At 41.5% G+C, this 14,763-nt stretch overlaps 1 protein-coding gene and 1 non-coding gene across 3 annotated transcripts in view; one reads left to right on the plus strand and one right to left on the minus strand.

The window, feature by feature from the left end:
* C1QTNF3 (C1q and TNF related 3) overlaps window positions 1-14,763 on the plus strand; it is a 28,325-nt gene that overhangs the window by 12,773 nt on the left and 789 nt on the right. For both annotated transcript variants that reach the window (XM_052659245.1, XM_052659244.1), the window contains exons 4-5: window positions 3,211-3,340; window positions 13,263-13,362. In XM_052659245.1, the coding sequence (XP_052515205.1) occupies window positions 3,211-3,340; window positions 13,263-13,362 (230 nt within the window). The remainder of the gene's footprint in view (window positions 1-3,210; window positions 3,341-13,262; window positions 13,363-14,763) is intronic.
* LOC128066291 (U6 spliceosomal RNA) lies at window positions 9,393-9,499 on the minus strand. The gene has a single exon (XR_008201197.1). It is a non-coding gene; the product is annotated as a U6 spliceosomal RNA (small nuclear RNA).

A 14,763-nucleotide genomic window follows, 5' to 3' on the forward strand; every position in this document is an offset into this window, starting at 1 on the left:
TTTAGAAAGAAAAGGAGACAGATACAGCTGCCCAGGTGATTGTTGTTACTCAGTTGCTCAGTTGTATCTGACTCTTTGTGACCCCACGGACTGCTGCACACCAGGCTTCCCTGTCCGGGATATAGGTTCCTAATAAGATGGATGATGAACATGCTCAAGGCTAGAATTAACCCAAATCTGTGAATGGTTATATTCTAGTTAAGGGGCCCTGTAGTAGCCAGTTTAAGGGAGAACACCTTGGCAACTGTTACCTTTGCTCTGTTGCTTCTTAACCCTAAAACCATAATATGATCATTTGGGAGAACTACAGTCACACATTTTGAAGGAAGCCTTAAAGAGGATAGAAGATTGGTCTTAGACAGATTGTAAAGGAGGGTAACTTCTGGCCCCTTCATCCCCATTCCTATATCTTTCGTCTCATGTCACCCCTTCTTCATCTTTCTGCATTCCGTGCCCTCATGTGGTCCTTCTGACTGCCCAGATCCTTTCTGTGTTGATTCTCCCAGGTCTGCCTTCCCACTCTACCCCAAGTCTTCCAGAACTTCACGTTATTTGCTCTTTCTTTTCTCACTCTTCTCCCTTAAAACTTCCATTCATTCAAGAAGATAACCACCCCCCACCAAATTAAAGAACTTACTGATCTAGGGGTTTCTCTGGTGGCTCAGTGATAAAAAAATCTGCCTGCCAATGCAGGAGATGAAGGTTTGATCCCTGGCCTGGGAAGGTCCTACATGTGATGGAGTAACTAAGCCTGTGTTCCACAACTACTGAGCCAGCACTGTAGAGCCCACGCTGCAACTACCAAGCCCCCTTTAGCAACTACTGAAGCCTGTGCACTCAAGAGCCCATACTCTGCAACAAGAGAAGACAGTGCAACATGAAGCCCATGCATCACACTAGAGAGTACAGTCCAATCCTTGGAGCTAGAGAAAAGAACAGGCAGCAACGAAGAACCAGCACAGCCAAGAGATAACGATTTTTTTTTAAAAGAAATTATTGATTTAATTCACACTCAGTCTCAATGACTCCTTTGGACAGGGGATTGGCATTGACTTTCAAATGTGACTCTCCAGGGGTGGTACAATTTCCATGTGTGGGTTATTCCCGCATCACTGAGCAATTCTCCTACACCACCTAGATGTTCTATGTGCGTGTGTGTGCTAAGTCACTCAGTCGTGACTCTTTGGGACCCCATGGACTGTAGCCCACCAGGCTCTTCTGTCCATGGGATTCTCCAGGCAAGAATACTGGAGTGGGTTGCCATTCCCTTCTCCAGGGGATCTTCCTGACTTAGGAATTGGACCCACGTCTCCTTCATTGGCAGGTGGATGCTTTACCACTAGCGCCACCTGGGAAGCCGATGTCTTACAGTTCAGCTCAATTCTGACCCTTCAGAGCTCAGCCCTTTGAGACTGCTCCACCCTTCCTCTACTTTTGGCACCAATCCAAGTTCAGGTTGTCACCTGTGCTTCTGTCTGGCTATAGATCAAAGGTTCCAAATGAGCCTCTCATTGGGTTTGATTAATGTACTAAAGAGGCTCACAGAAGAACTCAGAGAAACATTTTACTTACTTTCTCACCCATTTATTATAAAAGGATGTAACTGAAGAGCAGCCAGATAGAAGAGATGCATAAGGCAAGGTATGGAGAAAGGGGACTGAGAGGCACTCTCCCCAAATCTCTATGTGTTCACCAACCTGGAAACTCTCCAAAACTTGTCTTTTGGGTTTTTATGGAGGCTTCATTTTTCAGGCATAAATGATTAAATCACTAGCTGCTGGATTCTCTGTCCAGGCCCTATCTTCTCCGCAGAGATCTGTCAGGGAAGGGCTGGGAGCAGAGAGGTATGGGGGATGGGAGGCACAGCTCAGTTCCATTCAGTTCAGTCACTCAGTCGTGTCCGATTCTTTGTGACCCCAAGGACGGCAGCACGCCAGGTTTCCCTGTCCATCACCAACTCCCAGAGCTTACTGAAACTCATGTCCATTGAGGTGGTGATGCCATCCAACCATCTCATCTTCTGTCATCCCCTTCTCCCACCTTCAATCTTTCCTGGCATCAGGGTCTTTTCCATGAGTCAGTTCTTCCCATCAGGTGGCCAAAGTACTGGAGTTTCAGCTTCAGCATCAGTCCTTCCAATGAATATTCAGGACTGATTTCCTTTACGATGGACTGGTTGGATCTCCTTGCAGTCCAAGGGACTCTCAAGCGTCTTCTCCAACACCACAATTCAAAAGCATCAATTCTTCAGCTCTCAGCTTTCTTTATAGTCCAACTTTCACATCCATACCTGACTACTGGAAAAACCATAGCTTTGACTAGACGAACCTTTGTTGGCAAAGTAATGTCTCTGCTTTTTAATGTGCTATCTAGGTTTGTCATAATTTTTCTCCCAAGGAGCAAGTGTCCTTTAATTTCATGGCTGCAGTCAGCATCTGCAGTGATTTTGGAGCCCGAGAAAATAAAGTCTCTCACTGTTTCCACTGTTTCCCCATCTATTTGCCATGAAGTGATGGGATCAGATGCTCTAATCTTAGTTTTCTGAATGTTGAGTTTTAAGCCAACTTTGTCACTCTCCTCTTTCACTTTCATCAGGAGGCACTGAGAATTTAAAACTTTCAGTTGGCTCTACAGGCAACCAGACCCTCCTCAGGGGCTTTTCCAAAGTTACCTCATTGACATAACAAAATACACATTGATTGCCCTTAACACTTAGGAAATTCTGAGGATTTTTAGGAGGTCTCTGTCAAACTGAGGGACAAATATTAAATATATATTTATCATAAATCATAATGTCACAGATGTCTTTTATGGAAAAAACACAGGGTAAATAAAATTAAAAAGTTGTTTGTCTGAAGGACTTTTCAGATCCTTTAGTATATGCCAATGGGCATTTAATAACTGTACATAGAATATTTCGTCAAAAATTTCCAGTATTATTTGCTAATAGAATTTTAATATCTCAAAAAGCCTTTTAAAGTCTAATGTTCACTGAAACCCATGCTCACAACTATTGATATATACTGTCATTCCAGTGGCTGCATAGCATTAAAATGTTAAAAATCACCATGATTCAATTTTTCTCCATAGATTAATGTTCATATTATTCCCACTCTTGCTGTTACAAATATTGCTGAAATAATACTTATCCTGAAACGTTGCTTCTCTAAGATAAATTGCCTTTTAATTAACCTCTAACTCTTTCCTTAGATTGCGTTCATGGCTTCCCTGGCAACTCACTTCACCAATCAGAACAGTGGGATCATTTTCAGCAGTGTTGAAACCAACATCGGGAACTTCTTTGATGTCATGACCGGGAGATTTGGGGCCCCAGTATCAGGTGAGAGGTAAAAATGAATGAGTGTATTAATTAATCTAGCAACCAAAAAGGGGAAGGAAGGAGGGGAGGGAGGAAGAGCGGGAGGAAGGGAATGAGTTCTCTGTAATTCTGGTTAAAACATACATACATACATATATATATATATATATATATAAAACACATACACACATATATACACACATACACACATATGTGTATACACACACACATAAATATACACATATATACACATACATGGGGCTTAGACAATGAAGAGTCTGCCTGCCTGCACAAGACTCAGGTCTGATCCCTAGGTCAGGAAGATCCTCTGGAGAAGGAAATGTCAACCTGTTACTGAAAGGATGAGGGGTGGGGGAGTCTGGCTGCTTGCCACCAATAAACAGGTCAGGGGTGGAAAGGAAAATAAGCTTTATTTCAGATGCCAGCAACTGCTCATCCCCACCCCCACCCCAGGCAACCAGTGGGGCAAGAGCTTTTATATACACAGAGAGGAGGTTACCTGCAGAAGCAGCACAGTCAGCTTTGACAGTCATCTTTAGTCATCTGACCAACATCATCTTGATTGCTGTAGGTACAGTTAATCTTCAGTTCCCGGTTTCCCAGGTGGCGCTAGTGGTAAAGAACCTGCCTGCCAGTGCAGGAGACATAGGAGATGCAGATTTGATCCCTGGGTCAGGAAGATCCCATGGAGGAGAGCATGGGAACTCTCTAGTATTCTTGCCTGGTGAACTGCATGGATAGAGTAGCCTGGCAGGCTATAGTTCATGGGCTCGCAAACAGTCGGACATTACTAAGAAACTGACTTTCACTTTCATACATACACATATGTATATGTATATGTAAATACAATACAGTGTGTATATTGGAGAAGGTACATTCTTAACTCTCATTTGAACTGAGAGTTCAATGAGAGGGCACAGTTATCTCCGACTTGAAAAACCCTTTAGATTATATTCTCACAATTTAAATATGGTATAACTGAGTTCATTGCAATTTAAACATGTCATAGCTGTGTTCATCCCTTCGCCTTGACCCCCCAAGGAAGGTCACATCATTTTTTAAAAACATTAAAACTTTTATTTGAGTACTTCTGTACTCAATTCCTATTGATGCTGAAACAAATTACCACAAACCGTGAGAGTTGGACTGTGAAGAAGGCTGAGCGCCGAAGAATTGATGCTTTTGAACTGCGGTGTTGGAGAAGACTCTTGAGAGTCCCTTGGACAGCAAGGAGATCCAACCAGTCCATTCTGAAGGAGATCAGCCCTGGGATTTCTTTGGAAGGAATGATGCTAAAGCTGAAACTCCAGTACTTTGGCCACCTCATGCGAAGAGTTGACTCATTGGAAAAGACTCTGATGCTGGGAGGGATTGGGGGCAGGAGGAGAAGGGGCCGACAGAGGATGAGATGGTTGAATGGCATCACTGACTCGATGGATGCGAGTCTGAGTGAACTCTGGGAGTTGGTGATGGACAGGGAGGCCTGGCATGCTGCGATTCATGGGGTCGCAAAGAGTCGGACATGTCTGAGCGACTGAACTGAACTGAACTGATGTTTAAAACAACACAAAATTATCCTCTTACAGTTCTAGAGAAAGGTAGTTCAGAATCAGTTCAACTGGGCTAAAGCCAAGGTGTGGCCAGAGCCGGTTCCTCTGGAAGCTCTCGCGCCTTGCCTCTTCCAACTCCCAGAGGCTGTCACCAGCCCCACATCATCTCAGGTTCTGCTTCCATTGTTACATCACTTTGTTTTCTCAGATTCTGACCTCCTTGGCTCTTTCATAGAGATGGTGTGATTACCTTGGGTCTACCTGGACAATCCAGGATAAGCTCCCGATCATAAAACCTTAAATTTAATCATACCTGCAAAATCTCTTTTGCCATATAAGGCAACAGTCACAGATCCTGTGATTTTAGGACGTGAGTATGCATGCATGCATGCTAAGTCCCTTCAGTTTTTCCAACTCTTTACGACCCCATGAACCGCAGCCCACCAAACTCCTCTGTCCGTGGGATTTCCCAGGCAAGAATACAGGAGTAGGTTGCCATACCCTCCTCCAGGGTATCTTCCCAACCCAGGGATCAAACCCAGGTCTCTTATATCTACCTTCTACATGGGCAGGAAGATTCTTTATCACCCTTGCCACCTGGGAAGCCCAGACATGAGCATATGTGGAATCTATTATTCAGTCCCCAACAACTTTCTTACTTCTTGTGCCACAAGCTGCTTCAAGCTCATATTCCATTTTCTTCTGTCCCAGCTCTGGCAATACTCACTTTTCCAAGGTGCCCTGGTTCCTTTTGTTGAGGAGTAGTATTTAGAAACAAAGACCCATGCTAAACATACTCATTGCTCTGAAGATTTCACCTCTTCTGGGTCCTATCCATGGGCAGGGCTGAGAAATATACATATTACTAATCATGAGTGCATACATTACTGTATTTTTCTATCTATCTATCTTGTGTGTTAAAAAACAAACAAACAAAAAAAACCATGAGTTAATCCTCATACCTCTAACTCAAATCCACTGGGTTCATCCTAGCATCCTCTTTATTTCTTTGTAAATTTTTCTTTGACAAGGAGAACCCCAACTCTCTTAATCTGTAATATATTTACTTATTTGTTGAACCGCTGTCTATGGGATCGCACAGAGTCGGACGTGACTGAAGCAACTTAGCAGCAGCAGTATAAAAATAAAGTAGTTAAAAAATTGCACACCCATGTCCCATGAAAAATAAATTTACCAACTAAGGTGTAATGTTTGTGTACATTTTTTTTTCTTTTTATGGTATGTATTCAAAATGCCACCTTTAAAAGCCTTGCTGTTGTTGTTTAGTGGCTAAGTTGTCTCCAACTCTTTTGTAACCCCATGGACGGTAGCCCACCAGGCTCCTCTGTCCACGGGATTTCCCAGGCAAGAATACTGGAGCGGGTTGCCGTTTCCTTCTCCAGGGGATCTTCCTGACTTAGGGATGCAACCCACATCTCCTGCACTGGCAGGCGGAGCTGAGCCACCTGGGAAGCCCTTAAAACCGATCATCTTTTTTCCTCATGCCCTTTAGTTCTGTTACTTCATTGATTTTATAACACGGTTAGATTCATTTGTCATAATCTTATTTTGAAATTCTCTGATATTCTACTTGAGCTTTTAAAATTCAGCATGCAGCAAAATGTATTCTTTGTGATGTACAGTTCTATGGGTTTTGACAAGTACATAGAGGTATGTCTCCATCACTATAGTTTCAAACACAATAAGCTTTCATCTCCTCAATTCCCTTGTGCTATCTCTTTGTAGTCAACCCCTGTGAACTACAACCCCTGACAATGATTGATTTTCCATCCCTAGAGCTCTAAAATATCATATAAATGGAATTGTCATACAGTCTTTTGGTATTAAATAGTAGAATATAAGTCACTTAACAAAATTAATATTTATCCATGTCTATGTATGAATCAGCAGTGTGTTCCTTTTTCTTGTTATGTATTTCACTGAGTGATGATATTAGTTTATCCATTCATGAGTTAAAAAGCAATTTAGATTATTGGTGAATTGACCCTTTATCATCATATAATGTTTCTATTTGTCCTTAATAATATTTCTGAGGCCTACTTTGTTTGTTCCCTGGTGGCTCAGCGTTAAAGAATCCACCTGCCAATGCCTGCCAAGCAGGAGACCTAGGTTTGATCCCTGGGTCAGGAAGATTCCTTGAAGAAGGGGATAGCTACCCAGTATTCTTGCCTGGGAAATTCCATAGACAGAAGACCCTGGCAGGCTGCCATCCATGAGGTCTCCAAAGAGTTGGACACAACTTTGCGACTAAAAAACAAAAACTATTTTGTTTAATACATTGTAGCTTCTTCAGTTTTCTTTTGGATAGTATTATGTGTGTTTATATATATAATATGTAATATTAAATATATTATTACAAATAAGCCAGTCAATGAACTTATTCTATCTTTCTCGCTTTCTTAATTTTTAACTTTTGCTGGTTGAATCATTTGTACATTGTCAAGGTATAAAATAATTGCATTTTAGTTTATCAATATTATTCTCTTCTACAATTTGAACTTATCCTGTAGTTATATATATTCATTGTTCACCATTGGTCATTTTGCCAGAGTTTCCCAAACATCTTTTTATTAGCTAAACTTTGTCCTATTAATTAGAGATTCCCTAATAGCTCAGTTGGTAAAGAATCTGCCTGCAATGCAGAAGACCCCAGCTCGATTCCTGAGTTGGGAAGATCCCCTGGAGAAGGAATAGGCTACCCACTCAAGTATTCTTGTCCTTTAATTATTTTCTCAAAAAAGCTTATGACATCAGTATTCTCTAAGACTTTACATGCTCTATAACTTACATGCTTTATAACTTTATATGTTATAACCTTGGCTGCAAATAAAAACCTTAGTTTATATATTTTTTTCTGGTCCTGTTTTCTGGCATTTGGCTTGGAGAACTCAGACATAAATCTGAGCTTTTTCCTTTTATAAATGACTTAATCTTTTTGCTTGACTTCCCGAAGAATTCTTTATCTTCAAAGTTTAGTGATTTTTCTAGAAGAAATGTTAATCATTCTGGATCAAATTTTCCTGCTGTGTCCTTTCATTATGTGTATGGAACCCTTCTTTTTGTCCAGGAAAGTTTCTTTGAATTATATCTTAAAATATAAATACAGTTTTTTCTTCTCATTGTTGTACTAAGGTGAGGTGGCATTGGGAGTGGTTTGTCTTGTGTTAGGAAATCAGGCAATAATGGGGTATATTGTCTATAGCATATTTCAGTTATAATAAACCCAATTAAAAGTCCACTAGATTTTTATCATCATAGACTAGCAGTTCTGCACAATGTCAGATATAAAATATTCTTATGTGCGCACAAACAGTACCCCGTCCATCTTAGTACAACACTTGCTAACTTTTTAAAGAACTCTGATTACACTTTGTGTTGTTTTTAACTTTCTTTAGTTTGTCTTCTACATGTATTATTTTCTCTAATTTTTTTGTAGAATAAAGATAGAATAAGTTCCATTTCATGTTTGCTTTCTTCCCTTGGTGGCACTAGTGGTAAAGAACCCACCTGCCAATGCAGGAGACACAGAGATGCAGGTTCCATCTCTGGGTTCGGAAGAGCCCTTGGAGGAGGTCCCGACAACCCACTCCAGTATTCTTGCCTGGAGAATTCCATGGATAGAGGAGCCTAATGGGAGACAGTCCATGGGGTTGCAAAGAGTCAGACATGATGGAGCGGCCAACACACACACAGCCTGCTGCTGCTGCTGCTGCTGCTAAGTCGCTTCAGTCGTGTCCGACTCTGTGCGACCCCACAGACGGCAGCCCACCAGGCTCCCCCGTCCCTGGCATTCTCCAGGCAAGAACACTGGAGTGGGTTGCCATTTCCTTCTCCAATGCATGAAAGTGAAAAGTGAAAGTGAAGTCGCTCAGCCGCGTCCAACTCTTAGCAACCCCATGGACTGCAGCCCACCAGGCTCCTCCGTCCATGGGATTTTCCAGGCAAGAGTGCTGGAGTGGGGTTGCCATCACCTTCTCTGCACACACACCCTACATATGCTTAATTGCTTCTTCCTAGGATTAATTCTCCTTTTGCTTCTCCCAGTTCCTTCTCTCTTCTGCCTTGTTTCTGCGGTACTATTTTAACCTGTTCTGTATTTTACATTAGTCTTGTCATCCTGGTTTTCAGTTCTTCCTCTTGTCTGATCATTTCTACCATGGGTTTCCACGTTCTGTCTTACAATGTTCTTTCATAGAGGGATTTCCTTCATTAATATACTTTTAAACCCATGATGGAGTCTTTGGTTTTATTTTTCATCTCCCACATGACATTTCTTCTTGTTGAGTAGTCCTTATCTATTGATGATTTTTGTTCTTTTCTACTTTCTAAAATTAACTGATGGTTGATGGATTTCCTAGATCAGCACTATGCCATAGTTTCTTGAAGAAGGGAAGGGACCCCACCCTACTTCCTGGCTTGGTAATTCAATGGTTCCTCCCTTGCTGCCAGGGGACTCCTCATCTCTCTCTCTCTCTTTTTTTTTAAATATAAAATGCTTCATAAATGTGTATGTAATCCTTGCGCAGGGTCCCTGTTAATCTTCTCTATATTGTTCCAATTTTAATATATGTGCTGCTGAAGCAAGCACTCTCCATTTCTTTTAACTATAGCAGCTCTGTGTGTTCTCTCTGTGTGGGCACACTTCTCTGCCTTCCCAGACTACACCGGGTCTAGAAAAACATGAAGCCAGCCTTGCACTTGCCAGTTCCTTTGCCTCCTATTTGCTGGCAGATTCCAGGATCCACCACTGCAGAAGGACTTTTCACACTTTCTGTACTTTATCTGGCAAACTTCCTCCCAAACATAACTTTTGCTTTATCTCAGCTCTGCTCGAGGGAGCTTCTTTTCAGCATCAGTACTTCAGAGTGACCCTTCTGTACTGGGGGTGGGGGGAGGGCACTTTTCTGGGAATTGTTTGAGATCTGCTGCCACTTGGCCTCTGCAAAATTCCTTGCCCAACCTCCATGTCGTCTCCATGTGACTCTGCCTGCTATCACTGACATATGACAGCACTTAACTGATACTTTAAGTTGATTGATTTTCTTTCCGGTCTCCTAGTTTTGCAGAGAATAGATATTTTGGGTGCTTGTTTTCAATTTTCTTTGTCTCTGTCTATGACATTGAGAGGGAAAAGAAGAAAATTCTGATGGAGGCAGTGGTCATGTTAGATTGTCACAAATACTTTTAATGTGTGCTTTGATTTATTTTTCTACCCAGCTGAAGTCAGAAATGAACTGACATATGAAGTGAAAGAAGCAATCTTTCATCACCCTTCAGTCAGCTTTAAGCCTTTTATGTGATTTTCTGCTCTGAAGATTTATGTTAAATTTTCCTATAATTGTTTTGTCAAACACTTCTAGATATGCCCAATGAGTGGTTCCATTGCTTTCAATGATTTTATAATTGAAGCTCAAGGATTTAGTTGGTTTTAAGAATTTTCTTGGGCTGGACATAATTTGGACAATAACAGCCATCATTAGACTCCCACTTTACTGTTTAAACTTTGAGTTGATTATAAATGACCATTTGAGAGTAAAGGGACAGAGAAGGTTGAATTTCACATGAAGATGTGAAAACCAGAGTGAAAATATATTGTCTCTGGTTTCAGTATGTTCCCTTGTGGAGAAAAGCCATGTGTGGATGTAAGACAGATGCACTTTTAAATTTCCAATTCTAGTCATTTCATTTATTCGCCATCTGGTTTCTTAGTGTTTCTAAAATACCCCTACATCTATTTTTATAATAGCAGTCATCATTTTTCTTCAGGAAAAGTAATATTTTTTTCTGTCATTTTGATTCCCACTTTATCTTCTTGAAGCACTGAAAATTGTGTAAGTAATAAGAAATTTTGTAAAATGCAAAAAACTACACATATAGAAATTATTTTATTTGAGTCTCTGATTTCTAGCTGCCTTTATGTTTCATCTGTAGATCCATCTTTAGGCATATGAATGGGCATGGCTTATTTTTATACTGTATCTTTTATTCTCAGCTCATTGAAAATGCAAGCCTGGCTCTAAATTAAGCAAAATCATACATCTCAATGGACATGAATTTGGGTAAACTCCGGGAGTTGGTGATGGACAGGGAGGCCTGGTGTGCTGCAGTCCATGGGTTCACAAAGAGTCAGACATGACTGAGCGACTGAACTGAACTGAACTGAACTGATAACATCTGTATGTGGTTCAACTTGACTCAGAGGCAGATGGATCAACATGGTAGCCTTACAGCTTCTCTTTCACTTGATTGTACCTTTGGAAAACAGCATAGAACTGTGTGTGGTGCTTTTTTTTTTCCTTCCAGATGTTTCTGGGTTTTTCTTTCACAAAGTATACTATGGTCTGATTGTGTTCCCCCAAAACCCACACACTGAAAATCTGATGCCCAAGGTGATGGTGTTAGGCATCACAATGAACTCTCATAAATGGAATTAGTGCCCTCAGAGAAGAGACCCCACAAAGCTCCCTAACCCATTCTGCTATGAGAGGACACAACCAGAACTCAGTGACCTGTAAGGGGGCCCTAACCTGGTCTTAGAATTCCAGCCTCCAGAGCTGTGAGAAATAAGTCTGTTGCTATTTCTAAGCTACTAAATCTGTTTGGGGCTTTCCAAGTGGTACAGTGGCAGAATCTGCCTGCCAGTGCAGGAGATGCAAGAGACCCGGGTTCAGTCCTTGGGTTGGGAAGACCCTCTGGAGGAGGAAATGGCAACCCACTCCAATATTCTTGCTTGGGGAATCCCATGGACAGAGGACCCTGGCAGGCTACAGTCCATGGAGTCACAAAGAGTCAGACATGTCTGAGCAACTGAGCATGAGCAGTCGGTTATATTTGGTTACAGCAGCTCAAATGCATTAAGGCAAGGCCATTAGTTTAAACATGTAACATGGTAATCAATAAGAATGTGATAGTTTATGTTCATTCATCTTTCTAAAATGCACTCTCAAAACCAAGATCATTTGAAGTTAGGAAGATTTTCCTTTTCATTCATCTCTCTACTATTGGATTCCTCTTAATCTTTCAGTAAAAGTATTTCCTAAACTGGTATTTAAAGTGAATCAGGTATATTAAGTTGCTTTCAATTAGCAACCCTAGGCCCTTACAGGAAAACTAACATATTTTAAAGTGTGTTGGTCTTTTTTTTCAATGAAAAGTTCATATTTTTAGTAGCAAGGTCATGCTGCTCAAAGTTCAATCTATTTATTGTACATAATTTCACCTACTTACAGTGAATAACATGAGAAACTGCTGCAGCCATCAGAAGTGATGAACATTTCTCTGTGCTATATGACTTCCTTATCTTTGGTTAATAGCAGTGCTGTCCTTGGGTCATTTTGTCAGGCCACAGAAGCCCACGAGTGCCTCCATGCTGGGCTCTCTACTGTGTCCGTATATGTTTTGAGGAAGGTGCTGCTGATGTTTACTCTAAACCTAAAGGACAGGCTTTTATACCTTATTCTATGCACTGAGAAAGTCTCATAAAAATTTAAAGGAGTTTGAAGGTGCAAGCAGATAAACGGATACTCATAGGAATAAAGGCCAAGAAGAACCTGCTGCTGCTGCTGCTGCTGCTAAGTCGCTTCAGTCGTGTCCGACTCTGTGCGACCCCATAGAAGGCAGCCCACCAGGCTCCCCCATCCCTGAGATTCTCCAGGCAAGAATACTGGAGTGGGTTGCCATTTCCTTCTCCAATGCATGAAAATGAAAAGTCAAAGTGAAGTCGCTCAGTCGTGTCCGACTCTTAGCGACCCCGTGGACTGCAGCCTACCAGGCTCCTCCGTCCATGGGATATCGGGAATTCCCCAGTGGTCCAGTGGCTAAGACTCTGTGCTCCCAGTTCAGGGACCTGAGTTCCAATCCCTGGTCAGGGAACTAGATCCCGCATGGCACAACTAGGAGTTCTCATGCTGAAACTAAAGATCTCATGTGCCGCAATGAAGATTGAAGATCCTGAGTGCCATAACTAAGATCAAGGACAGCCAAAAAAAACAAAAACCCAAAACACACAAAAAACGAGCTTCCCTGGTGGCTCAGATGGTAAAGAATCTCCTTTCAATACAAGAGACCCAGTTTCAATTGCTGGGAAAGGAAGATTCCCTGGAGAAGGAAATGGCCTGGAGAATTCCACGGACAGTGGAGCCTGGTGAGCTACAGTCCATGTGGTTGCAAAGAGTCAGACAGAACTGAGCGAGTAACATTTACACTTTCAAAAAAAATTTTTTTAAAAAGAACCTTCATACCACTTAGCATAGCAACAAATGAAATGTGAAGTCCAGTGACATGAATGTGAAGTCCCAGTCCTCAGTGTTCAATAGTTAACAAAAATGTGGATGCATATCTGCCTCTTCCAGGTGTGTACTTCTTCACCTTCAGCATGATGAAGCATGAGGATGTTGAGGAAGTGTATGTATACCTCATGCACAATGGCAACACGGTCTTCAGCATGTACAGGTAAGTGGTCTTTCCTATCGTAAGTATCCATGCTGCCATTGTTTGCTCAAAGGATGGCCGATGTCAGGACGTGAATAGGATTCAACAGAGATCAGCACAAACTTTGTTGTCATCCAGAGCTCCCACACACCAGTATATGGTCAGATTACCATTACTCTTTGTGGGGCAGTGAATCTGATAAACTTGAACATACACAGATGGATAAGAGGTCTTGAGCTAATTACTAGCAACGCTCGTCATAACTAATTATTTGCATTCTTTTCTTAACTTTCTTTCTTTCCTTCTCTCTCAGATTTTCCTTCTCCTTTCCTACTCTCTGCTCCCTTTGCCTAGAGTTTAGCTCTCTTGATGACCTTCATCATCCCTGGAGCTGGCAGATTAAGAGCTGGGAACCAGTCTCCCTCTTTAGGCTGTGTTGCAACTCTGATGTTTATCTTAGCAACCTGGCCCTAAGGCTCCTTGGAGAAAAGTCCATACAAAAAAGAAAAAATGCACTTTGCTCTGATGTAAGCTTAAGATGTAGAAAAGAGGCAGAGAGCCAACACCTTTCCCATAATTAAATACATGGGTGTTGAGAAACTGTGAAAAACTTTTTGTTTGCTATCTTTTTTTTTTTTTTTTGATGATTTGTGGGGATTGCCATCTTTTTTTTTTCCTTTTTCTTTTGGAACCTGGCCTCTAGTAAGATGGGGTATTTGAAAAGCCGAAAGAGAAAAGATGAGTTAGATAGGTGAAACTGCTACAACAACGAGATCTAGAAGATTGTGGCTTGAACGTATTAGAATTCTATTTTTCTTGGTTGGTTCCAGGTTGGGGAACAATGGGGTAGAAAGAGAGGAGGGGAATGTATGGAAGTTGGATGGAGGATTGCTCCAACAGGTTTCTGAGGGATGTGGGCTGGTAAAAGCTTTTCTGCCATCTGTAAAACTGACTCCCAAATTTGCACTGGTCATTATCATTGCCACAGTCAGAAGGTGGAAAGAAGAACAAGCTTTGATGCATCAGACATTCTACTCCAAGTCACCACATTTTCCCAAATGGTTTTCTCTAACATGACAAGGATGTCCAGCTTTGAAGCCCACAATATCTATTTCCTCATTGCTCCATCCCTGACCATTAGCTGATGCAACATGTTTTAGTTTGGGTTAGGGCAGCACACTTCTTTAGATACAAATTCTATTGTTAGTTAAGGTGGATTGAACTGCTCTAACATTGACCCAAGGGCTTGAACATGATAGAAATTCCTTTTCATGCCACAGTCTTCAAGCACTCAGGCTTCAACAAAAGGTTTCCAAGTTCATTCTGGTCATTGTTATTAGCATTCCACATAGTCGTAATGAGGAAAGATCAAGGGGGATTGTCTGTGGGAGTTTTACTGGCCAGTTCTATAAGTGGCACATG

This window comes from Budorcas taxicolor, chromosome 20 (genome assembly GCF_023091745.1).
Source record: "Budorcas taxicolor isolate Tak-1 chromosome 20, Takin1.1, whole genome shotgun sequence".
Classification (NCBI taxonomy): Eukaryota; Metazoa; Chordata; class Mammalia; order Artiodactyla; family Bovidae; genus Budorcas; species Budorcas taxicolor.